We start from the raw sequence: 27,248 nt of genomic DNA, 5'->3' as shown, positions 1-27,248 counted from the left end.
CTGAAACCAGAGGACCGCCCCGACAACACACACACACCATCTCATATCATTTAGTCAACCTTGACCAACTAACCAACCACACATAAACACTCACACCCTCCTATCCTTTGACTGACTCGCACATTTTGTGGAATGAGACCACACTTCCACCCAATAACCTCTGGTGTGAACTTAATTGTGTATATTCTGGGATTGAGTTTCGGACCATGCCTGGGTCCCATAGCACTCAAAGAGAAACAGACGCTGTGAACTTGACAATGAGCGAGAGAGAGAGCGAGATAGAGTGGGAAAGAGAGAGAGAGAGGGAGAGGGAGCGAGAGACACGGACCACCCAACGGCTGCGAAGAAAAACAAAGCTGGGTGGAGAGAGAAGTCAGCTTCGATCACATCGGAGGTAGGACAGTTGGAAGTTGTTGTGTGGTAGCAGTTCGCCAAGGGTGAAAGAGGCAGAGGGAAAGAGAAAGTGGAGCGCTGAAGAAGTAATTTGATTTCGGAGTCCGCTTTTAGTCGCATTTGCCTCAAAGCAAAAATGCCCAATGAGCTATATTGTTTAAAAAAAACTCTTGTTTTAGATTTAAATGAACTCGTAATCATTCTCAACTGAGGCCATTTCTGTCTTGTTTTTCTCAGTACGGTTGCGTATCATTTCCTGTGTTATCAAGGGAGCGGAGATGCACATGAGTTGCTTTCAATATTGGACTGCGCTGCTGTTTTTCATTTTCAACATTTATCCCACTTTCACTGATGAGTCAGAGCTAGGTTTGCTTACTGAGGGACAGAATAAACTAGAGCAGCCCTTTAATTCAAAAAAAAAAAAAGAAAAAAAAAAAATCTCTCTTCTCAAAGAGTTTTGTGTTGTGACATTAAATGAACACAGATGCTCAAATAATCAACCCTTGCCATCTTTTTCAACACGCCATGCAGAATAATTTAATCTAACTTTTTTAACAGGGAATTGCAGTTTTCTTAGTGGCATAAAAACAGGATTGAAAACCGCTGGACTGGAGGTTTTGAGAAGTGGGCTTAGATCAACTGCAAAAACCTCAGAAGGTAAAGTGATTAACACTCTCACCTTTGTTAAGAATAACCACTCGTGTGTCCTTGATTTGGGTACTTAACCTCTTAGTGTATGAATCTAAAGTGCAGAGGATCCTCAGTGGACTCTTGTCTGGATAAACAAAGGCAAAGACACCAAAGCAACGGTAATTTATCTAAAGTGCTCTCTCTTATTTACAGTTATTCCAGCCACATTCAACATTATAAAGTTTGTTCATCATCAGATTATGTAACTTCAGACTGACTCAGATTTTCAGCAATATGGAATATAATACACTTTAAATTTAGCATGAATTCAAGCAACTTGTTAAAGGAAATATGAGGTGATGTGTGATGTGGTTCTAGTGCTGGCCACCAGGGGGACGGGGACATGCAGAGTCTGATCAGGGAGTCGGAGGCTCCAATTTGTTTCAATGGAGAAGCAGTCAGTCAAGCACTGTCAGGGTTTGTGTGAGAGAGCGTGAGTGGGAGAGAGAATGGGACTTCTGCAAAGAAGTTTGGTTTTACATAAGTTTGGAGGGACACTGGTGTTTTTTGGGGGGGTGGGGGGTGGGGATTACTCTGGATTTGGAAAAGGAGAAACGATATCTGCTGTTCGTTGATTAATAAGTGAAAAGCAATTCATGTTTGAAAAAGCACTAAATACTAAACTAGATAATTTGAACATTATTTCTATCGTTTAACAATATAAAAATCAAATGAAATGGGTGACTAAAATAACCAGTGTCAATAATTCTGAATGAGTGTGATTCTATGTCATCGTTGTGTAGCAGGAAGGAACATAAAGGGCAAAACTCATTTAATTTGACTTTACTTAATAATCAAGTATTAAGATGTGCATGGCCTCATATTTTTTTTTTTCAAGAACACTGTTAGAAGGCTGAAATGTTTAGATTTAATGGTACAATGTTTTATCATGTCTTTGTATTTATTTACATTCATGGCAGATAATCACTCATTTGTTGTAAGTTCTGGAAATGAAGCTTAATCAGACTGAAGTGAATCAAACTGAAGTGTACTGACAGAGCTGCTGTGTGTCAACCCAACACAATAACCGCTCAGCCACTGACTTCAGTCTGTTTTTTGTCCCGAGGTCAAAGATCAAATGTGCTGTTGACCCCCCTGAACTGCCCCCAAAGCTCAAAGTCCCAGTAAAGTGACTGATACACCCTGTTGTGGGTATGTCTGTGTGTGAAACCAGTTACCTTTCTTTGCAGATGAATGCCTTTGGACATGTGGCTCATGGGATTTTCTAGCCTCTCTGGAACACAAGGAATGGACAGCTGACCTGAAGACAGACATACACACAGACAGACACGTAGTTAGCTCTGCCAATACTGTTCAGCTCTACCGAAAAGCAACCGAATACACACATGCACACACACAAGGACACGTGCTTGGAGCGAGTAAGTGAGCAGGGGTATCTTAAAGTCATGTTGCAATGAATAATAACATATAAAAGACCATTATTAAATATTTGAAGTTAATAAGACATGACAGAATTGTATGCATATTTTACAAACCAGCTATTACCCTGTAAATCCTAACACAACATTGTGGGTGTAATTTTTATATTTCATATTTGTACTGAATAACTATACAGACGACATCCAAGAGCAACATTCAACAGAGGCTCAGTCTGCTCTTACTCATTCATTTGCATGTGCTGCATATCCCCAACAAACACACAGGCATTTGGACCATCAATTAAATGCCAAATTCAGCACAATGTTGTATTTTAATTTCCCAGAAGTAGTTGAAGGAAGGGTTAGCTTCAGAACTTAAACTGCTCCCTCTCCTATGGCTGGCTTACCATGTGTCATTTAAGCATTTAGTAAGAATGAATAGTTCTCTTCCAATTCAGAACTCATCTTGAAAAACAGGATAATAATTCAACAGTTCAAAATACGTGTGTGTGTAGGTGCCAGTTAACCTAAATGTGTAGGTGCCAGTTAACCCAAATGGCACAAACAAAGCAGAACTCTTGGAATAACAAAACAAAAGTATTGTACTGTCCGTGTGAAATATGAGTCAGGTTAAATAGAATGAAAATGATTCAAGGATTTCTCCCCTCTATGTGACCTGTAAGATGCACTGATCTGAACCAATTATAGAAGGAAACAAGACAGAATTACAAAGGATGGCCCAAAGGTGGAGGATTATAAATCGGAGCCAATTAAAGCAGAAAACGAAGAGGGCAAGACAAGCATGGCTAATGATACCATATTCATCAACTTCTGACACTCATTTTACATCTCAGGCACTTAGGAGATGCTCTGATCTGGATTGTCTTACAATGACTGAGCAGGCACTGTAAGGGTTGTTCAAGGATACCTCAAGAGGCCAGATGACTGCTGACTGACATCAGGGTCACTGCTTGGATCCAGCGGAACAATTATCTCTAATCACAACGTCACCTTGCTATCACATAGTCAATGAAAACCATTTCTGTAACATCGTATCGTCTCATTTTTCTGCTCACTAAAAACGATTAATACAGCTGTGGAGATTACTGTGAAGCACTTCTATGTATTATTTATGGAAATGTATTCATAATGGACATGGAGATACCATTGATTGCTGATTTCAACAGTTTGTATGAAAATATTGAGTGTAAATTTTGAAACAAATTACATCAATCGAGTTCAGAGAGTTAACGAACATTCCTGCTCAGGTGCTAGTGTCACCAAGTTTAAAATTCTGGCTAGCAGGCTGAGAAACCCTAACTAGCAAAATTCAGCTAATTTATTGGATATTATTACTCCCCCCACCCTGCATAAGCTAGTTTCTCATGTTTCTAGGGTTATTTCACAAGGAGCTGGTATTTAACTCCACATCCCTTGTGATAATGGGAGGAAAAATAGTTTTAAAACAGAGGGAGGACTGTAAGATTAGCTACTATGAATATTAGCAGAGTCAGCTGTTGTCATTGGGCTGTGGCTGCCGATATATGATAAACTCAGAATGACATCATGAGGATGTGAACTTTCATTTTAATTATAAGCAAGTGATTAAACTGTGGACGGTGACTGTTTGTCCTCATGATGCTTGATTTGGGATACTTTTACATGTCGTGGTGGGGAAACTTGGTCTTTACATTATTCATGTCCCCAGCAGTTCAACAATCTGTATGTTAAACCTGAAAGTTACATACATAGATATATGGACACAATCTCAGCAGGTATATCATTGTCATGAACCCATCCGCCCCATCTGTCTGTCTACCTGCCTGTCTCTCTCCTCTCGTTCAGGGCCTGTCATGACTGCTCTCCAACAGGCCTCCTGTGTCTGGATTAATCTCCCTGGTTGACTGCTGATCTGAAGGTGGGTCGGCCGCCATCCACCAACACGAAAACTAATTTCACTGTGTCACTGCGTGACACCCCCGCCCACCATCCCCACTGACACCCACACCATGCACGCACATTGCAAAATATCTTCATCTGTCTCTGTCTCATCTACATGGACGAGGGCAGGAGGGCGGGTGACTAGTCCGAAGGAGAAAGGTCAGCGCATTGAAGGAGTTCATCATTCTGAGGTGTCAGAGTTGCTCTTTAGGAGAGAAGATGAAGGGGATAGGAAGGAGGAGAGGATGGGAGGGAGTAACAGAGAAAGGGGGGGTGGGGGGTCTGTTTTACAGTTGTCTGGTTATTGGTTATCAGCCAAAAGTTCGTCATGGCCTGTGGAGTTGGCTGGCGTCCACTGCGCGTAAATCAATCCTCACACTGATTTTTTTCACCATCACGTGTCTTTGATTGTATCTTAATTATGAGAAACCTACACACACACACTCACACACATCATCCTCAAGCTACGAATGGTCATTTGGTGGCTGAAAACACACCACACACCACGTTTGTTGTAACACCAGAAGCTGGTCGTCAAACACACATACACACGCACACGCAGTCATTCTGAAATGATCATACAATGCATCCACCACACGCGCTGGCGTCTGGCATGAGGTAAACAGCTTTTAATAGCATCAAACCCGCTGCAGTTTGTTTGGGACCATCTGTCCAGTCTATTGTGTTTCTCTGTTGTGGCTCTTTGGAAGCCCATCGGGTGACAGCTGATGTATGGGCCCTTACAAAGTCCCCAGCCAGGCCCTCGGGATCCTGCCACACCGTTTTCTCTCTGTCTACTATCTATTTCTTCTTCTTTTGCTTCTGTTTCTTGTTATTTTCCTTGTCCCTTTTCTGCTTCACAGAGTATTTTTTTTTAGATCATGGTGTTCCAGGGGTGCTGTATCAGTTTATTATTAGCAGTAGGAGTAAGGGAATAGGAAACTGTATTCATGCATGTGTCTGTGTTGAAAGGGCAGGCTAAGGATCAATGCTAAAGTACAGTGCTTATCAACTGCTTTTGGAGGCTAGACTAGGGTGTATTTTTGGACATTATTCTTTTTACATTTTATTTCTTAAGAGTAGCTTTGAGTTGCCCTTTGTACCTCAATACAGTCAGCTATTTCAGCATTACAGGAAAGGCATATTAATGCATTTCCCCACTAGCTTGTGAATAACCCACAGACTGTATAAAACAATGGACATAGTCTCCGTGACATCACCCGCAGGTTTCTGAAACTCCAGTGTGAAGCTCAGTGATGGTGACTCCGGTAGTTGCCATCTTGGCAGTGCCTGACTCCGGCAAACTCCTGGCTAATCCAAAAATGGATAAAGAGGTGGAGCGTGGGTGGAGCTGAAGTGCGCTGAATGAAGCTTGGTTGCTGAAATTAGCAGCTAGTTGTCACCCAAAACTTAAAGTTATCCATAGTTATTTTAACTTTAAGCCTTAATATGATTTAAATGACTGAGTTACGTAAATTCACCCCCTGTACAGTTCAGTTAGAGGTTAGAGAGGTTGAGCATTTTAATATGAGATCTATGGAGACTGACTCAGTTTTGGAGCCAGCCTCGAGGAATTTCTGTGTTTGGCACTTCCGTGTTGGCCACTGTATAAGATGGTTGCTAAATTGCTACTGTATTGTGCTTTCATTCAGTTTCTCATTGGAACAAATAAAACTGAAGCCCTGAGAAGACACAGTGTCTGTAAACTTGAGGATTTTCTGCAGTACAAATTTGGGAAAGTTGTGGGCCGTGAGTCCATTCATGTCAGGCTTAATTCAGGACAGACACATGACGCAGTGACACACAGCTTAATTGGAAGTTACCTTCTGCAATAGCTTCACCGGCCTACATCAAAAAAAAAAAAAAAAAAAACACCAGTGCGACTATAAGGTGGTTCTTTGAGAGGTTGAGGGGTACACTGGAGGTGAGGGCTGGGGGGTGAACACTGGGTTCAGGAAGTTTTCACTCCTTTCTTCCCAGGGTGCCCCTGGCCTCTCCAACTTCCAGTCAAAGGCTGAAAGAAGCCAGATGCAGGCAGGATAATCACCACCTAATAAGAGGCTATATTGAAAGCAGGCTGGCGCTCAAACTCTACAAGCCTGAAAGGTGCATGCACACACATACACACGGGTAGTTAAATACATATGCACACACATAGTCGGGGCAGGTGTAATTATGGTGCACGGTAACACACTTTAAAGAAGAAGCCTATCACTCACATTCTGTACACATGTGTACAGAAAACAACACGCACACACACACACACACATAAACACACAGACAGCTAAACCAGATCCAGATCATTTTTCCTCCTCTGACTTCAGTCCTCTACCACCATCCCAGAAAAATGTTAGCACATGGAAAAAGATATCAATAATTTCATGACAGAGCAATTTATCAATTTAGGAAAAGGCAGAGCAGGAACCCCTATGGTTTCGTGTATGGTTGGTGTCTGTTTGTGTGTGACCCTGTGAAAGAATACGAGGATAAGCATTGAAACTGAAGTCCAACCCACACTCCAACAAGTCCAACCTTTGTGAGTCTAAATGTTGGAGCCAAAAGTGACCAAAAAAGAGAACTCTGTATGAAGGGTTCATGAACTCTATTGCTTAAAAAAAAAAAAAAAGAGAGAAAAACTTCTCCCATAGATTAGTTTTTCAGTTGTGATATAAGATTTTTTTTTTTTTTCTGGTCCTCATTAAGCATAAGCATAGATTTGTGCTGTCTTTGTATCTTGGAGGAACCTCTAATGAAGTCTACAGAGTATGCTGGCAGGGCTTGGCAAGAAAAACCCAAACAGCTGAAGGAACCACCAATCTTACATTTCATGAGAAAAAAATGGCTCAACATCAACCACTGTTGGTGGGCTTCGGCCCAAAATGAAATCAGCACCATTTCAAAAAAATGTGGCACTCCTGGACCGTTCCGTGTGATTACAGCAATGAACATATTATTCTCTAATGTGTAGCTTCATGTTTTCTGGACTCAAACTAAGAGGGTGATGTGTTAATTACCAACATGACTGCAACATTTTGAGTCCATGCAGGTTTTCTATTTTAGCACTGCATTTACTAACAGCTGAGTACAGCTGCAGTGTACAACACCGGAGAGCGCCGCCGCTGCTGCTGCTGCTGCTGCTGCTGCTGCGACCACAAAACATTGTAATATTAGATTGTACTGAGGCAATAGGCAGTAGTGTTGGAGAGACACTGGCTATACTGCTCAACTTTTCAATATTCTTTTACTTTGTTTAGAAGAAGGATAGAAAATGTTGCCCTCCAATACTATGTCGTCTGCACATTTCTTGAGTTTCTGTCTCATTTTTCTCATCATCTCATCTCCCGGATCTGCTTCTATCTTCTACAATGCCTCTTCTTTTCACCTTTTCTCTCTGCACCCTCCTCTGGGTTTTTGACTTGTGTGGGCTGATGAGCATGCTGTGCAGGGAAGAGTGAGGCGATGCAGGAATCACTGTGGTAAATGAATATTGGCTTTAGTTATTTCTGTCAGAAAAAAAAAAAAAACCATGCGAAAATCACTTACAACAAGTCTTTTTTTGTTTTATTTTTCTGTCCTCATGATGTTTGTGCACAATTCTGTTTTTAAAATAATCACTTTCAGGCAGTCTAAAAAAAAAAAAAAAAAAAAAACACAGAAAAAAAAAACCTCTGAACACCCAAACACATGGTGTGACTCCCAATAACAAAATGAGTATGCAAACAAATGCAAGCCCCTATTGTTACACACACACAAAAAAATGCCCCTCTCTACAAACACATATCCATAATCCATCTATCTTTTCACACACACTCACACACAACACAACCATTAGTCCAAACGTACACATCCCCCCTGTGGCACGGCGCACCCCGTGTCCTGCTCTTACACCATCAGCAGCATCAAAAGCAGAATCTATATTCTCCCCTCTGCCTTTTTTCATTTGAGTGACTACGAGGAGCAGCAGCTGCAGCCTCTCTCCCTGCCCGTGCTCAGCCGGGGGAAGGCAGTAGGTTTAGCAGGCGAGGCAGATTTATGGCGGTGGAGGTGACCTCTGGGGCCGTAACACGGTGATGGGTGAGTGGCTCTCAACAGTAAGCTACTGGCACTTGACAAAGTGCCCGAAGCAGAATGAATTTACTTCTCTTTTCCTCAATCATCAAGCAGCCACTGCCCTGACCCCCATCCTGACTGCTATAACAAGATCTCCCATCTCACAAGGGCCTGAAAAATTTACTGTCACATCTACTTTTCAATGAGCTCAAGTGAGCACTTCTTTCACCTTCAGCGGAGCAGGTGCCGGTGTGGAGGAGGGCTAACCCGTCCCAGTGTGTGTGTTCTATGTGGGCTGTGTGTGTGTGTGTAAGAGAGAGCGAGAAATTTGTGTATACACACACAGGTCCACCGACTTCCCCCTCACTTACCCAAGCTCATTGTCTCACACTCACAGACCCTCACACACACACACACACACACTCACGAGCTTTAACGCAGCATTTGCAAACACACAAGATCACACATACAAGAACCAGAACATACAGCATTGTAATCTTGTTTGCAGACACATAGTACAACAATCCCCCCTTCTATGAAACGCACACACATACACACACACACACACAGACAAGGAGAGAATGAGGTTGCCAGGCGGGGACACAAAGGGCACAGCTATACGGATGTCAGTAGACACGTCTACTGTTTATATTAGAAGTCAATCTACCTCATCCCATCCCTTACACACACACACACACACACACACACACACACACACACACACACACACACACACACACACACACACACACACACACACACACACCAGGGATTATTCAGTCTGCGCGTTTGCCAGCTTTCATCAGCTTGATGGCAGCAGAGTTGGACTTAATGATCCTGATATTTTCTTTATATGCAGCCGATAAATCTTGGCACACACACATTCAAAGTTCACCTTTCTTGCACTCTAGTTGTTGGTGTGAAGTCACAGCGGATGTAGGCCACACTAAGATCAACATCAGTATTTCAAATACAGTGCATTAGCAGTTGGTTGCTACAGTGTTTGCTAAAGTGTTGTGTAATGGAAACAAATAACATATGTTAATTTAATCAAATTGCATTTCAATTTTGCTTCAATTTAAAAATTTCACTTATAAGACAGCAGTCAAATTTTGTATATTCTTTTTTAAACAATATGTGACATTAAAAAATCCAATAAAAATTCTGAAAATGTTTTTCTGTCTTACAAGATTTTAATCAATGGGAAACAGAGCAAAAGAAAGGAGGGGGAGGAAGGAAGAGAAGAGAGAAAGTTTTTTTTAAAATATTTTAAAGGCATTATGTACAGTAGGGATAAAGAATGTGTGGAAAAGGTATTCTACATGTACTTTTACTCATTAAAATGAACTGCATAAACTTAGTGGTAACATATTTCACAAGGTGGAACATTTTGTTTTGGAAACCTTGATAGCAAAAAGTAGGGCCTTCAACAAAAAAAGCCTTTCTAAATGTCAACCAGCAGCTGTCTTTGCTGAACTCTGAGTGTCATTTGACAACTTTACTTTCTTACAGCCCCATCAGAAATCATGCAAACAGTATATTAAAATTCCTCGGCCAATAAAAATATGGTCATAGCTGACATTTAGTCTTACAAACCCACAAACAGGAAGAGAAAAAAAATCTAGTTCCACTTGTTAAAATGGTTACTGCATGAAATTGTCTGTGTATATAATAGTTACAGAGCCAATCAATACACTGTATATTAGACAAAGGAAGTTGGTTATGCCAACATTTCATTTTGTCAACTTCGCTCTTTAAAATGTCATAACTAACTCAACCTCTTTTCTTTTATGAGCCGGTCTTTTCCCACCCTCACCCACTGAGATAATGTTATCATGATGAGCCAATAAAAATCAATGATTAAACATGTGTAATTTTCCAGAGACGATGTATTAAAATTTATTGTCTCTCTCTCTCCAGCGAGCCATCACATCAGCCCTGGAGCGGCAGACACTGTGGGTTACAACTGAAAATAAAGAAGGGCATTAAAAGCTATTCAATAAGCCACTGTAAAATTGATCAGGCTATAAAAGCGGCTACACGCCTGCTCCCCTCCCACCAACTCCAAACAGGGGAATGTAGCTGTGGAGGGGTGTAAGGAGTGACGGGGAGTATGGAACAAGACGAAAAGAGAGAGAGGTAGCAGGGAGAGAGAGAAAGAGAAGGGAAAAAGAAAAGGGAAGGAGGAGAAAGAAGAAAGAGAGGAAATTTTTAGTGAGCAGAAAAAGAGAAAAGTGAGACAGCAGACAGTGGGGGGAAAGTAAGAAAGAGTTTGAGACAAAAAAGATAAAACAGAGAGTGAGAGGAGCTGTGATTCCTTTGCTGATGCAGCACTCACTGTGTAATCACATAGCAGTTAAATCGTGTGATTTGCAATATCAGACTATTATTAAACCATTGCAAAGACTGTACCTCACTATATAAGGTAATCTGCATTACACACACCAACAATCCACAACATGTACAGTAATTTACAATATGTCCCCCTTTTTCCAGTTTTGAGCCTTTGTGGTTATAAGGTAGCCAAAAAAGTATCACATCAAACCAGCACTGCAGAAAAACTGCATTCTTGGTAAAAGGCCCACTGGAGGTTTGATCGTCGACACTACACAGTCAGTTATAGTGTGCTTTTAACTTCACAGCTCTGATGGGACGTCAGCATCAGGAATTAGTTTACAAACCTGATTCCAAAAGAGATGGAAAGCTGTGTAAAATATACAGGATGTGATAATTAGCTAATCCTTTTGACATATACTCAGTTAGAAAACAGTACAAAGACAATATATCTAATGTTTTACCTCATCAACTTCATTGATTTTTGTAACACATTTCAAACAAGTTGGGACAGGAGCAACTAAAGACTGGGAAAGATGTGGAATGATCCAAAAACACCTGTTTGGAACATTCCACAGGTAAACAGGTTCACTGGTAACAGGTGATAGTATCATGATTGGGTATGAAAGGGGCATCCTGGAAAGACTCAGTCGTTCAGAAGCAAGGATGGAGCGAGGTTCACCACTTTGTGAACACATGACTGTATAAAGGAAATTAGTACATGGGCTCAGAACACTTCATAAAACTGTTGTTGGTAACAGCTGGTTTCTAAATGATTGAATTCTGCTTTTTATGTTTTACACAGCATCCAAACTTTACTAAATCAGTGTCTTTTCTGATTCTACCACTAGGAGTTGCCAAAGTCAGACATGTAAGTGATATGCTGTTGATTTGTTGTTGACTTGTTGTTTCAAAGGCGGTAACGCACACATAAAATTTTAACATTGTCCGTGGAATATTCATAGTGCACCCACATCAGGACTGCCACACTCAGCGCACGACACAAATGTCTGGCACTACATTCTGTTACTATCTGTGTTAAAACAGTGCCAGGCTTTGTGCCATTTTATCACCAACTAGTGTCACTGAAGTCAAAGGAAAAAGTCTCTAATCTCTTAAGAAAGAGTTCATTCATCTTATTAACCTCTGCCACATTTTTGAAATAACAAAAAAAAAAAAGAAAGAAAAGAAAGAAACAGGAGGCCAATTGAGGAGGCAAGCACCTCAGGTCACTGAAAACGAAGAGATTCATTCTCACACCAATTTCAGCAAGCGCAGAAAACTCTCCAAAACTGGGGAACCTACTACACAACAAAACCCCTGAGATTTATTGTTTGATAATTCATATGGACAGTATGCCACTTGGGCCTTTCTACTGCCATCTTAAAAAAAAAATAATAAAAAAAATAGATGGAATAAGAAAATTCCAGTGGCAAAGAGTGGTGCTGTCGGCTGAATCAGTGGCAGTGGCTCGGCAAACTGCGTTTTTCTTTTAACTTTCAATTCTCCTAAGCATCCGTGCTTCACAGCCCCTTGGGCTATTGCCTTTCTCAATCTGTCCCTGGAGAGGCAGGAGTTATGGCCCCTGTCGATTGAGGAGAAAGGGATGTTATTTCCCTGTCACCTCCTGGTCGCGCCGCCATCCTCCCTGCCCTGATCTACGGCCCGACTCCCCCCCTTACCCCTTTCCTCTTCCCCACTTTGCTTCGTCGTAAGCTGCTGGCTATGTCGTTGCCATGGGCTGTTGAGATGAGGACGATGGAAAAATGTTCTTGGGGGGGAAGGGGTGGAGGTGCAGATATTGGTTTAGAGGTGCTGTTGGCAGCTGCACGATGGTAGTAGTGGTGAATGCTTTAGTGCTGTGTTAAGACATGTGTGTACGCGCACATGTGTATTAAAATGCATAGTAAACACATGCAGGAGAAGAAGGAAGGACGGAATTGTCCTGATGCATTTTTATATAAAGATTTTGTGCGCATATGTGCAGCACAACGAATATTTACTAAGAGAGAGTGCAGTGTCTCCTCTTTGCCGGAGAGGGGGGTGATGAAGTGGGGTGGGGGGAGCAGTAAACTGTTTGGCCCAGGGGAGGTGACCTGCCCCCAGGGGACATGCAGGTCCTTGAGTGACACCCTTGATAGGGGAGCGGTGACAGGGTTAAACATGAAAGGCAGTTAGCTGGCGGCTGTGTGTGATCATAGGTGTGGCGTTCTCTACCTCTTTGTTACAGGAGTCCCTGTTGGTTTGGTTTCATGTTGGATTGCTGACTGCTACAACTGAATTGTATCAATCCAGTATTCTTCAAATATATCATACACGAGAATGTATAAAGTGCCACAGTTTGAGTTCATTTTGTGTTGGTTCAATTTGTGACTCTGTTGTCTTTTGAAACTTTTGGACATGTTTGGAAAGCTGAGGGGAGCAAGACAAAACAAGCAGACACAATGAAGAATGCTTTGGTGGGATTCAGTCCTACAACAGCAGGGAAACAAGTAGCTCAAGATGGGTAGTAACCACTGCACCGTCCTTAGATACATACAGTACTAACAACAATCCTTGCAGAGAAAAAAGCTTGACTCTAATGTGTGCTGAAATTTGTCTGGACAAGTTTTAGCGCATGTTCAAATACACTGTATTTCATTTGTGGTTTCCAACAAGGTCCTCCAAACAAAATGTGTCATGGTTTTGTACTCTGGTTCAGTTGAAAGAGGAACTATCAAGATTCAATAAACTGCAGGCCTCCTTAAACCACCAACACCACCAATGAACATCAGCACAGACGTCAGCACACGCGCCATGTGCACAACAGCGGACTTCCAGACCTCGGAGAGCTCGGCCCCATTTCCATACTGGCCCACGCTCTTTTAGGTATTATTGCACCTTAGGCAAATCCTGAGTTTGTGAGGGTCTCTCTGGGTGAAGGAATAAATAAATAAGCAGATAAATAGATGAATAACCCAGAGGAATGGGAGCCCATGCGGCTTGGCCATCCATCATATATCCTATTACCACGCACTCAGCGGCACCTGCAGTATGTATAATGCAGTCAACCTCAGTAAGCAGATACAAATTCAACTCTTTTCCTCCTCAATTTGTTATATCTGACAATGCCACAGCTTGTGCCTTGTTGTTTCTTTGAATTATGAATAGATTCCCTTCACCAGACTTCCGCCTGTGCGTGATAGCGTGGCGTTGTTATGCAGAACAGCTGCGGAAAACAAATTCGAGAAGCCTGGTACGCTTTGTAGCGGCTGGGCGAATATGCATAAACAGTTGCGCTTAAAGCCACTTAAGAACAACCAAATGGACTCAATATTTCATCTTTGGATTGGTTTCATCGGGTGTGATGAATTCGAAATGCCAGAATGTAGTATGGGTGCAGAAAATGCAGTTGTTTAAGTGTTTCAAATGATCTAGGAATGTTTTTGAGATTTTTCACACAGCGGTGAGAAATGGTAGCCAAGTGCTTTAACTGACAATTTAAATCTTAATTCCTGTCCTTTTCCTATTTTAGCCGTGACACTTGGAACCACAACTATTACAAATGTAATTCACAAGCTAAGAGAATAAATGGAATGGAAGGAGTGTGTGTCAGAGGGAGAAAGGGAGCCAAAGAAAGAAGAAAGGAAAGCTAGCCAGCAAATACAAATTAACAAATCTGATGCGAGAGAAAGAGAATGAGAGAAACCAAGTGGGAGAGAGGAAGAGGAATGTAAATACATGGCAAACCGACAGCACATTTTGACCGCTGCCTGTTTGTTTGGGTATTTACGCTGTGAGACTACAATCAAGTCCTCAAAGCTTCAGCCCACATGACAAGAGCCCATTTCAGGGCCACATATCCTCTGAACAGCCAAGCCAACAAACCAAATCTCAATCCACATTCAAACAGAGACACACACCAAACCCCAAAGTTCTATCCACTTATTTGTCCATCACAAAATGCAAAAAGGAAAATGCATCAAATTCAATTTAGTGCAGAGAGAGAGGGGTAGGGGAAGATAAGTTGCGAGGAAGTGATTGTTTTTGAGACTTGGCTGAACTTTGGAGCCCTGTTTGGTTTGAGCAGATGTAGAATTAGCACACATCACTTTGCATCAGAGAGACATTGAACACAAGCTGCTGCTCACAGGCCAAATACCTCTCTGTCACACATACACGCCTCACCTTAGTGTCTGTGATTCTGCTGTGGTAATTATCAATGTGATGTCAACTCCCACAGCGCCTAATTCTTCTTCTTATTCTTCCTGAAGTACGGTTGGCGTCTCCAAATATCATTAAACACGATCCGTTTTATATCACAATAAAACATGATCACTTTCCCTTGATTTATAGTGATGTTTAGGTAATTTATTCCGTACAGTCAGTACAGTGCTCGGTCCAAAGAAATGGACTTGCAAATAGAGAAACTAATTCAACAGGTGATATTGCTGCAAACATGCTGTCATTACACAGGGGATTTTTCTTTCTTGCACTTTTGGTGCAGGGGGATCCTGTTGCATGTCAATGAAGCGGGCTAAACATGCATGACAAGTGATAGCGTGTGGGTGGAGGGAGGTAAGTGGAAGTCAACCCCGAGGTGGTGTCAGGGAAGGATCTGTGTGTAATCTGCAGAGGATGCATGCAATAGACCGCCACGCTATTTTATCTACGAGGCCCCTAATTGAGAGGGATGCTGAGGAACACATGTTAGCAAAAGAGGAAGGGGAAGGGGGTGTCAGATGTTGGCAATGTGCAGGCATATGGTTCCTACAAGTTGTGTTATGTAAACTGGAAATGACACCACAAATCAGGTTTGCTACAATGAACTGGTGAGGACTGCATGATACTGCATGACACTGTACATATTGTTCAGTCCAGTCAGCTGCTTAACTGACTATTAAAATGGGAACAGACTGACACGCCAGTTGATCAACTGCTCTGTCTATTGCTGAACCTGTTGGTGCTTAAAACTCTAAATCACTCCACATGAAATCCCGACTAAAATGTCTAGCACGATTGTGACCCTCACATTTAGAAACACTGACATGAAGGAGACATTACGGACAAGTGTCATCACCACGGCATTATCAAACACTGGCACAAACTGGACACGGAACAGCATGACAAACCAAAAAAAAAAAAACAAAACACAAAATCTCTTTGATGTGTTCAGAGAACTCACAGGAAAACTCAGTGTATGACCTTTTGAATTCAAATGTGAACCATAAAAGAAAGATAACTGCTTGGCCATCTTTGCTCGTTGAGGAGGAGGCTTTAACAAAGCAAGAACGTGTCGCCAGGTAACACTGGTGACCCAGCGTATTATTCCCGCTTAAAAGGGCTCGCAACCTTCAACTCAGCCATTGTGTGGGGCCATCTCATCAGGAATGCAACACTCATGCACATACACAAACACCCACACAGCCCTTCCCCTTTCAATTCAAATCCCCCCACACTTCACCCCCTATTCCTCTTTTATTCCTTCATTTTGCACTTGTCCTTCTCTTATGTTCACAGCAAATGCTTTACTTTGTTCACTTTTTTCATCATGTACCCTCCACATAACCCACTGTCTGCCTTGGACATTTGTGCCAACCAACTTGAGTAAACAGAAGGATGGAAAAGGCATAAAGGTATCAAAAGCAAAAGACTCTCTTCCCTATACACACGCCTACCAAGAAGGGGATGACCTTGCATTCAAGCTACCACTATCATTTAGGAGATGCTGTGGTTATTGTTGGGGAAAAAATGGGGCCCATCTGTTTGGTGTTTGTGCTTTAGGGAGAGAAGACATTTTGTATCATATGTGCAGCGTACAGTCAAATTAATGGCATCACCATTGTAAAGCCACCACTTCCCCCAAAAGCAAGATTCTGCTTGTTCTGCTGCAGGCATGGATTGACTGACACAACTGTAAAAATGCTATTTGATCCAATTCAGCAAACACTTTATGTGTTGTACTGCTTGCTAAACTGTAGATTAATTTCATATTCTAGAAATCCTCTGTGACAAAGTTAATAATTGAATTGATTATTAACTCTCATGTAGTACAAGATAATAGTCTGCTGTGTTGGGTTCTTCATGACGGTTCGTTCCAGTGTATTGACAGAGCTTGTCTGACCACGTGTACACTGCTATATGATAATATGCATACAGTACCATTAGTTTGTAGTGTGTGTCCCAGCACTCAATCACAAGGCATCGACTGCCTTTGTACCAGGAGTCAGGAGCAGATTGGAGGAGCAGCAAATGGGCTGAATAATATATCTGACAATCAATTATTTCTGCAACTGTGTTACACTTCTGCTGCCGACTTTGATTTGTCAAGTTACACTGGAGGCGCAGTCATGTAAATGTGACGTAGGGACTGATTTAACTACTGCGCAACGTGGGGACTGATTTAACTACTGCGCACTGAGTGAATGAAAGAGACAGTAATGGTGTCGAGGACCATGCAAATCACCTGTAAAGGAAACGTCGTAAATCACAGTCTAAGAGGTGCACAGAGCGGCAACAAGGAGCAATAACACACAGCACATGTACTATTCAAATGTGAAGATCATTATTGTACAAGTCATAAACCATGATCCATGCAGTATTTACTAGATGAAGTTACTGTGTGTTTACTTATATTCAAATGTTCCGCTTCATTGTCGATAAATAAAAGCAAGTATTAACAATGAAAATAACAAAAACAACTTAAGAACAGTGCGCTTAAAAGGATGAAAAAATGTAGGTTTATTAATCTGGTTTTTCCATCAAATGTCCTGGTATTTGAGCTTTTATCCCAAACACTGTCTGCCCAGTCATTCATGAGTGTTCATTTAAGCAGACATATTTTCATGAACCTCTCTGCAGAGTACCCCCTCCCCCCGTTCAGTCGTGGTTTACTCTGTTTTTTACCACTTTTGCACATAAATATTACAAGAATAAAAATGCTTTAACACTCCAAATTCGGCACGAACAAAGGCAACAGCACGAGTGACACTAAGACCTAAGGCTTTAAATTACAGAATGAAACCAGGGATCGACCTGTCCCTCTTTCTTTCCCTGCTTTGAAACTGGTGTCTCCAATCTTTTCCACAACCAAATGACTCTTAACTCTGCTGAGTGCAGCATGGGTCAGGCCGCTAGATTGAAGCCAGGGTGTCTGGTTAGTGTTGAAGTTTAACAGGAGATTTCTTATGTCTGATTTCACTCAACAGGCCAGCCGCTGCTCTCTGTAATGCCTTGCAGATATGCTAGTGGGGGAACAGTGGGGGGAAATACAAATATATACCTTCATTCACCTTCATGACCATTTTGAATGCTGCAGTGTTTTGAATATTCTGACCGCCTGTTTATATCAGTGAGGCTAAATTAAATATCGCAAACACCAACAAAAAGTGTTAACGTATTACCTCAAAAAATGTGAGGGGTAGATGTCATTTGGACACCTCTGATCACACATTACATGTCTGGATGAATTACGTGCAGCCTACCTAGTCTGCCACCCACATACTGTGCACGCACACACACACACACACGCACGCACGCATGCACACACATACACACACACAAAAGCTCTCAACATTTGTTAATGCCATTGAATTAATCAGTGAAAAGGCTTAGGTGCATTTGAGGTACTGAACAGTACAGTGAAAATTAAAATCCTTCACACTTCTGAACTGAAATTCTCAAAAAGCAAGGCTACAGGTGCTGCCCTCTTGAAAAGAGAGGGTACATTAAGCAAAAAAGGTATACAACCCACAAAATATTTCACTTGTTCTTATATATATATTCAGATTTCATCTTTCATTCTAAATGAAGAATATCACTCGATGGGTGGCCTTCCTTGTTCTTTTTAAGTGATGGTGGATTGGTTGTGCTTTTGAGAAGCAAGGCCAACAGAGAAATCAAATTAGCGAGCAATCCTGTGACTTGATATTATGTTCAGTTCCAAAGCTAGTTCAAGTCCTCTGCTCAACTTGGAAAAACTGTGTGTGAAAGGGAATTTGAGCTCGTAGTGATACAGTTAAACCGCCACAGCCGCATCTGTAACTGTAATCACAAGTTAGCTGGTCCAGGAGTAGCAATTGCTTGTTTCCAGTGGCAGCTATATTGAATTATGCTCGTCACAGTGAGGGCTGAAGCACTGGTGTACTATGAATACTTGATATGGTTCACATGACTGCTGCTCAGTTAAGTTTTTCTGGGTCATTTTTGCATTTTTGGCCCATAATCCATATGAATTAAAGTCTGTCGTGAAATGTGAGAGTATAGAATCAAAGTCTGAGAATATCACGGGGCATTGCTGCCTGTCATTGTGTCTTTATTAACATGGTTACCAAGTCTCAAAATAAATCTGAGTACGAGGATATTACAGTGAGGCAGAAAAGAGGGGAATCTGACTTCAGCAGACACATGCAAGGGAGAGAGCATTTTATTGTTTCTGTGGCTTTGCTTCTTCTCTGGGTCTTCCTATCTTTCCTTTGGAGACTACGTCCATGTTTTATACAGTCTATGGTTTGACTACTCACCTCTGGTCCTCTCCTCCTCCTTCCCCAAGCCTGGAGTGGTACTGCAGGTGTAGGTGGTGGTGGCCTCTTCCTCTTGGCTCGGGGTAGTTCCTAGTGGGAAACTGACAGGGCGAGAGCTGGTAACGGAGCTGGATGGTCGGGAACTGGCACAATTCTGTCAGAAATGAGAAGGCAGTGTCAGCTTCATTTTCACTAGTGTTATTTGAGAAAAGTTTTTCTCTGATTATCAAAACAAAAAAACTGAATTACACCCAAAGGGACTCATAAAGTACCTCTTCTTCTTCTTCCTATTAACGTACAGCACATTCAGCTGTTTATTGTTTATTGTTGTTTAATGTTTAAAAGGATCCCCATTAGCTGTCACCAAGGTGGGACTAGCTAGTCTTCCTGGGGTCCACACAGAAAGACAAACACAAAACAAAACAATACACAAGATATGAATCATAAGCTGTCACAGATGATGTAATGAAAATACAACCCTGATTCCCAAAAAGTTGGCACGCTGTGTTAAACTTAAATAAAACAGAATACAAGCATCTGCAAACAAACTGTTAACTGACAATGTTTCACAAAGTATTCCTGAGCCCATGTACTAATATCCTTTATACAGTCATGTGTTCACAAAGTGGTGAACCTCGCTCCATCCTTGCTTCTGAATGACTGAGCCTTTCCAGGATGCCCCTTTCATACCTAATCATGATACTGTTACCTCCAATGAACCTGATTACCTGTGGAATGTTCCAAACAGGTGTTTTTGGAGCATTCCTCATCTTTCCCAGCCTTTAGTTGCTACTGTCCCAATTTGTTTGCAACTTCAGAATAATTCAGAATAAGCAGATATTTATGATGAAGCTGATGAGGTAAAACATTAAATATACTGTCTTGTACTGATTTCAATTGAGTATATGTCAGAAAGTGTGAGCAAAGTATCACATTGTTTTATGTTTTACACAGTTTCCCAACTCTTTTGGAATCAGGCTTGTAAAAGGATGTCATGGGCTATTGTAGACTTTACTGGCCATCCCACAATCCCAGCACCAAACATGAGCAGCTGCTCTATGAATTTAACTCCTCCTTGTTGCACACATGCACAGACATCTTCCAGCCAGACCAAAATAAACGGCAATCACAGAAAACCCATTTGTTTGCACAGCTCTCAAACAGACTGGGGGTCTTCTTATATTTCATACTGTACTTTCTATTGGAGAGGAATTCCTCACATGGCAAACACTTGGGGCCTGCCATTCTGGCTGCTTTTGTGTATTGTTGATGTCAAGCTTCAGTGCACACTCGGACACCCACAAACGCACAAGTGAAAAGAGACAATTACATGCATAGACACACAGCACTGTAAGTCCAACCAGGGGTCCCATCAACACAAATGAATGACATTTCGTCGACTGTCCATTTGTGAAAGTCCAGTCCAATTAATTTTTTTTGCACTAAAACTGATTCTAACCAACTTGCAGCTTGCTATATGTTGTCAAAACTTGAATTAAGATCCAAAAAACTAATCCGCTCCCAGTTTCTATCTATATTTCAGTTGTGTCAGGGGGATGGAATATTGAAGGGGGGGGGGTTGTTTTTTATTTGGGTCCTGCAACTGACAGCTTTATTTCACAAAGCAATCTGGCAGTGTGTGTACAAGAGGGAGGTCAGGGTGGGTCAGGAGGTACTTGGTATCAAACAGGCAGGCTACACTGGTCAAAGCGTGTGTGTGTGTGGGGGGGGGGGGGGGGGGGGTATAAAACCCAACCCCTCGGCTAAAAAGCCGTGTCTGCGACCCACGCTCATGTTGAGGGAAGGAAGGGGGCTAAAGAGGTCGACAGAAGTGTGTAGTTTAAGAGGGGAGAGCGTGTGATTAGATTTGCTGGAATTTATATGAGAGGTCTTCAAGGTCAGAGGTGTGTCATGACACTGTACCAGGAGCAATATATATTTAAATCGGTCCCCGAATATTTCCATGTTTTTCATGTTTTGTGTTAAGTTATAGGAAACACATTTGGTCTGATGTCATGTCCACTGTTTAGATACAGTAAATCAATGTTACAGCATCAGCACGGTGCTTGACCTTCCCTAAAAAAATCTGCGTTGTGTTGATCATCCAAGAGATGCCACAATATCCGCTTAGATCTACTGACTTTAGCAGAGCTTAGTATTGGTTGCTTGTAATGTTGGTGATCAAGGAAAAAAAGGTTCAAATTTCAAGTTTAATTTTAAAAAATACTTCAGATCCTTAAATTGAAGTTGTAATGAATTACCCCATTGGGTTAACCCTTCAATCGTTACAAATAATACAGGATATAAACCCCTCTATCTCCGACAAGTTCCATTCGTCTTCAAATGACCCCATATGCAGTAACATCGCCAAAGCCTCTTTATCCCTCAGCTGCCGAGGCACGATACCCAATCCTATGTTTTACAACAAGGGGATATATAGGGGCATGTGCGGTCATCTAGAGCCAAATGTCTCCTATCTAACCAAAGGACAGGTAGATACAGTATTTCAAGCAGGATTTATGGCACAAAACAGCATTAGCTAAAAACCGTCAGGCGGCAGTGATGGCTAAAAAACGCATTCTGGTAGCGGAACCCGGCAAGATTGGAAAATTGTCACCACCAGAGGGGAGAGGAAGCAGTAAAAATGAGGGCAGATGTGGGGGGGGGGGCCTCACTGATAACATGAGCAGCCAATATATCAGACTGCACCTAGTGGCAAGGGGCCCACCAGCCCCCCAACACACAGACACATTAAATGTATCTATTTATTTATTTCATTTCTTCGCATCCTTAGTGTCCATCTGAGGTGGGGGGTCAAAAGGAAGTAGGGGCACCCTGATATTTTAAAAATCAATCTGCCGTCAAAAATGGTTTCATCCCTTCTTCAATGACCATGAAATGTGTAAAGGTGGGGAATACTGGGTGGGTACATATGTGTGGGTCAGGGTGCAGTGGGAGGGGCAGGACAAAGTGTTACAGTCCAAAGGGGACTGGAGTTAATGTGATCACTCATAAGGGACAAAATGCATTTTGCCTGCATGTGCATGTGTGTGTGACGGCGGGGGCAAAGGAGTATGGAATGATGAGAGTGGGTGTCTGTCAAGGTGCTGGGCTCTATAATTGTCCATATGTATGTGTGGTATGTGCTTGTTTGTGTGTGCTAGAGACTATTAAGTACTTTTAAAGTGCTTTGTGTAGGCGATGATCTTCCAAGGCACACCCATGCACACGTGCACACCACCCCCTTAACACACGCAGCATCCCACCACTTCAGCCAAACAGCAGCGTCCAACAAGGTATAAATACTGGCCTGACACTTTAATGTCAGGGGACTGCTTGTCCTGGATTAGAAACTTGTAACCCACCACGGAGCTTGACATTGCTGGGATGAAGGTGCTGCAATATGGACAGGGGAAGGGGGGGGGGGCTATTACTGAGGGTCTATGTTTGATGTATAAGGGCATCTAACATGGACTGTCTACTAGTGAGAACCTAACAGATGTACAATGTTGCTTTGTGGCCAGCATTCACATTCATTGACATCGCTAAAGTGGCGATTTTTTATTCTTTTACCACGAGAAGCAAAAGCTGGAAGGAAAATTGAGTCTGTCGCACTGGTGTGTTTCAGAGACACAAGCACGCACACGCACACACTCTTATTCACAGGAAAATAGAGGATTACATACTGAAAAATTAAGCGCTTTTCTCCTCTCCTTGATCCTGTTGACCGTGCTCCGAACCTGAAAGAGAGAGAGCGAGCGAACGGGAGAGAAAGAGATAAGTGTATCTGACACAGCACTCAATGAAACACACTTACAATGAATCAAAACAAAAAATCTTTCACTGCAAACTCCTGCGAGCACCCAAAGTGTAAAATGGAGAGAGGAGAATAAAATGTGGAAGCGAAATAACAAATCTTGAGCGTTAGTTTGTGGGCAGCGGCAGCGGTTAGGGAAGTGTGTGTCTGTGTGTGTGTGTTTGTGCACGTGCGTGTGAGAGGGTGTTCTAGTATGTTCCAGTGGCTAATGGGACTTGAAAGTGACACATAGAGCTGGCAAACTAAGGAGACGACTTCAAGCTATCATCTGTCAGCATAGAGCACCGGGACCAACAAATGGAGCTATTGGAGGAGAAGGGACCGCCCTAGCAGAACAGATTACATTTTTACACTCCGGATGAAACAGTGTACTGCACGCCGTCATTTAACACATAACACATACAATACAAGACAAGAATGTCATAGGTTTTAGAGATACACAGTATGCATGCATGCAATTTCAGTATATGTAACCTAATTTGTAATTAACCTGCGCATTAGCAAAATTCCTTCAAAATAAAAAAAGATTTGTGAATTTTAAAATAAAAAGATGATAATTCTGTAAAACTGTGGAGGTTAATGCCAATTCTCTTCGCCAAGAGTCCAGTGATAATTTGTATGACCTTTGATTATATCTAACTGGTGAATTTCACGTATATTTCATGTAAATATTGTGTAAATAATATCACATGATGCAAGACAATAATCCCGCAATTTAGTCTGTCCTGAGTCTACTGGATGAAACTCTGCATAAATTAAACTATGCAAAACTCTGCACAAAATAAAAATATTTTTGATGGACAAAATATGTGTCTGCAACTTTACAGTCAAAAAGTTCCACTTATCACTCAATCATAGCTAAATACATATAGAATAATTTAATGAACTTTGTGTTACTGAGCAAGACGTGGCAGAAAATAATATTCCAAATTTTGGATTTAATTTAAAATTGTTCCTACATATTTTTAAGGGAGGCCAGAGGAGGAAAGAGTTGATATTCTGTCACTCAGCAGCAGCTGAGAATGAATAATAACTTATTGTTATTTTAGTTATATTTTTAATTCTTCGCACAATATAAAAGGCCTGCTGACATGGGAAAAAATATTATTAGCATTAATTAAAATCTTTCACAACATTTTCACTATGAGAAATGTTACTGCAAACAAGACCAGGACATTATCTGTTAAGCTTCACAAAATCTAAATGAAACAACATACAGAACAGCAGGAAGTACTCAGCCTGTGCTAGTAGTTTCGTTAAATAGGCTGAAGTCTTCTGTGGAAACCCTCTGGCATTTATAAGGTCTGTACGTGTGTGTGTGTGTGCGCGCGCGCGTGTGTACGCATTGTCAGCGCTCACTGTAAATTTGTAGCGGCTGGGCACTCATCACTACAGCCCATCCCATCCCAGCCCACCACGTTAGTGAATATGCATTATGGCTTATGGCTTCATTAAGTCGCAGCGTGTTATAAATTATGACGCCACACTGAACACACACACACACACACACAGTCTCAGAGACAGCGTGTGTATACGGAGGATGTTTTGCATACATACCAACGTTGAAGGGCCACATAATGAAGAGAGCCCAAGCCTTGTGACAGGGCAGAATCAACAGCATCATGTTTCCAAATCCCTCCTATTATTTCTGACAAGACCTGCAGAAGGCCTTCGACACGGTGCAGATGTTGGAGAGACACCGTCTTAACGCAATTTAATGGGGAAAGTAAGTCCTGGGGATTTCACTGATATCAAAAGCAGCCGGCGTGCTGAGGCAATTACATGACACAACTTAATTAATCATTTGACAATGAGGGGAAGGGCATTGTTTTAGATGATCGTTATGTGTTTAAGGGGTTTTGCGCACACTCAAGGTTTCGCAATGATGCAAAGCGTGGTTCCCCATGTAAATGGGCGCTCAGCGATTACCATATGAAAGCGGCGCGCCCGACAACACCTGCCGACATCCTTGGAGCTGATGGAAATAAAAGGTCATCAAAGCGTGGGATTACAAGGTGACCACCAAGGAAAAGCTAATTGCAATGAATAATGGAAAGCTATTGTCAGGTAATTAGCAATTAAAACGATGCATTTTGAGTGTAATAGCTGCACACACAGTCTTCCACGCCATATTTGTAATTATTGAGTCTGGAAACCAGCCTCATGAATGGAGCATTTTCTGAGGCACTAGTTAATTCAACACTTTTCTTTAGCATATCAAAGTAAAATGTATTCACACTAACACGGTTAAAGACTTATTTGTTCTACCAGGTTAACTACTAATAGCAACTTTGCAAAGTTTTTTCTTCACTCTATAGACTTTGTTACACAGAGCAGACTAATGTGTGTGATAACGTACTCAAAGGAGGGGTTACCATCCCCAGCCATCAAAACTGGTTAGCTTAAATGAATACAGACAGAGCAAGAACCTGTTTGGCCTCTCTCCCTGCCACTCTGATTACAGGGAAGACACAGAGAGAAAAAACTTTTGATCGTTCCCATTCAGGGTTTCAGTGATTTTTCTATTAAGCAAGTATTTCCTTTTAGGTGTCATCGGCGGGTGAAACCTGAAGCCAGCGGAGCTCTTTGTCAAATGACAAGTTAAAGATACGAAACAAATTATGAGCAAGGTGTGGGGGAACAAAAGGAGTCTCTTGGAAAGGTGGTGAAAGAGAAATGTGTAGCGGTGAATAATGGCAAGATTACTTAATTTTTTTTTTTTTTTGAAATGTCAACAAAGAAGCGTGGTCCTTTTGATAACCGGAGCATGTACATGAGCTGCTCACAAATTGTGAAGACCCCAGGGTCAAGGACAACTTGAGTGTACGAAAATGGATTCCCAAGCGCTAAAAAAGCCACTTAAGCAAGAATGCTGTGTTGATTTATTTTACACCGTGAAGGGTCAGTCCTCCCTGGCTCTGCATTGTTGGTGCATCGCCTATGACTCAGGGACAGCTCTTCATGCTCCGGAGACGACATGGGTGAAAAGCAAATGTTAATGAGAGATGTCCTCTTGGATAGTCAGACAGACAGAGGTGAGGATGTCGGAAGGTGGCTAGCGTAACTGTGCATTACCCAGCTGCTTGTGTACAATGGGCGGCAGTCATAGCAGCAAGAGGCAAATGAATGGATGAGGTATGTTTGTATCAATCAGAAATGAAGACTGGTCAACCTCGGTTCAGTCTACCCACAGAGAAGACAGCTTGTTAGATTCACCAACTTTTTCTTGATGTGATATTAACAGTCAGTCTTTTCCTATTTATCACATCGCATATTTTTGGCCCAAAGAATTCTTTGAAAACAGATTTTTGATATGGCTTGTCAAACGTTTAAGAAATTATTGTAAAATCAGGGGGCAAAATGTCTGTGCTACACGGCAAATTGTTTTTGGATGTTCAATTTCTCCTTAAAGTTATGAATGGAAAGTGTTGAACAATGAGAAATAGATCGCAAGTCCAGACTAAAAAAGTGTTGTATTTTAAGGAGGCTCAGATGCAGAAGTTATTCCTATTTGCATATACAAAGAGCTACATTTGACCAAGAGTGATTTTCATGACTTGCGTCTCATCCATTAAATCGTATCTCCTGGTCTCTCGACCCTCCGCCCCCACACTACCACGGTGTATCTAAATGGTAATAAAGCAGCATCTCAATACGATATACTCACGCCCTCATTGCATAATGTTGGTTGCATATTGTTTTTGGGTTTTTTTTGTACGACTATGGTTACTGCTTGGGGCCCCGCGAAGCCCTGGCCAGCAGCTTTGTCAGGATGCTAAATGGAGGGCCGTGAGTTTAAAAACTTAAAGAGGCAGTGAAATATTAGCCAATGTGGGTGAGGAATGAGTGGCTGAGAACCGCGGCGTGTCAGTGTTTAATGGTCGGACTCGGATGCATATAAGTTAGTCCAAGCATGAAGGGCAGTGGGACGCTCGCGTGGAAACGATGTCCCCTCCCCTCCTTCCCATTCCTCCTCCCGTCCACAGACACGCATTCACACACACGCACACACACACACACACACACACACACACACACACGCACACACACACACACACACATACTCTCGCACCCCACCCACACAGCTTTTAAGCAGCGAGCCCATCAGAAACTTGTCATTTCTCTCATTCACTCCGACAGCCT

General features: G+C 41.9%; 1 protein-coding gene across 1 annotated transcript in view; it reads right to left on the bottom strand.

The window, feature by feature from the left end:
* LOC143318636 (adhesion G protein-coupled receptor D2) overlaps positions 1-27,248 on the bottom strand; it is an 85,148-nt gene that overhangs the window by 14,840 nt on the left and 43,060 nt on the right. Inside the window, exons 22-24 of the mRNA XM_076727078.1 lie at positions 22,975-23,028; positions 19,289-19,442; positions 2,262-2,344 (exon numbers count right to left, since the gene is read on the bottom strand). Coding sequence (XP_076583193.1) covers positions 2,262-2,344; positions 19,289-19,442; positions 22,975-23,028 — 291 coding nt within the window. The remainder of the gene's footprint in view (positions 1-2,261; positions 2,345-19,288; positions 19,443-22,974; positions 23,029-27,248) is intronic.

This window comes from Chaetodon auriga, chromosome 3 (genome assembly GCF_051107435.1).
Source record: "Chaetodon auriga isolate fChaAug3 chromosome 3, fChaAug3.hap1, whole genome shotgun sequence".
Taxonomy (NCBI): Eukaryota; Metazoa; Chordata; class Actinopteri; order Chaetodontiformes; family Chaetodontidae; genus Chaetodon; species Chaetodon auriga.
Note: the sequence above shows the minus strand (reverse complement) of the source record. Positions and strands in the feature narration are given on the sequence as shown.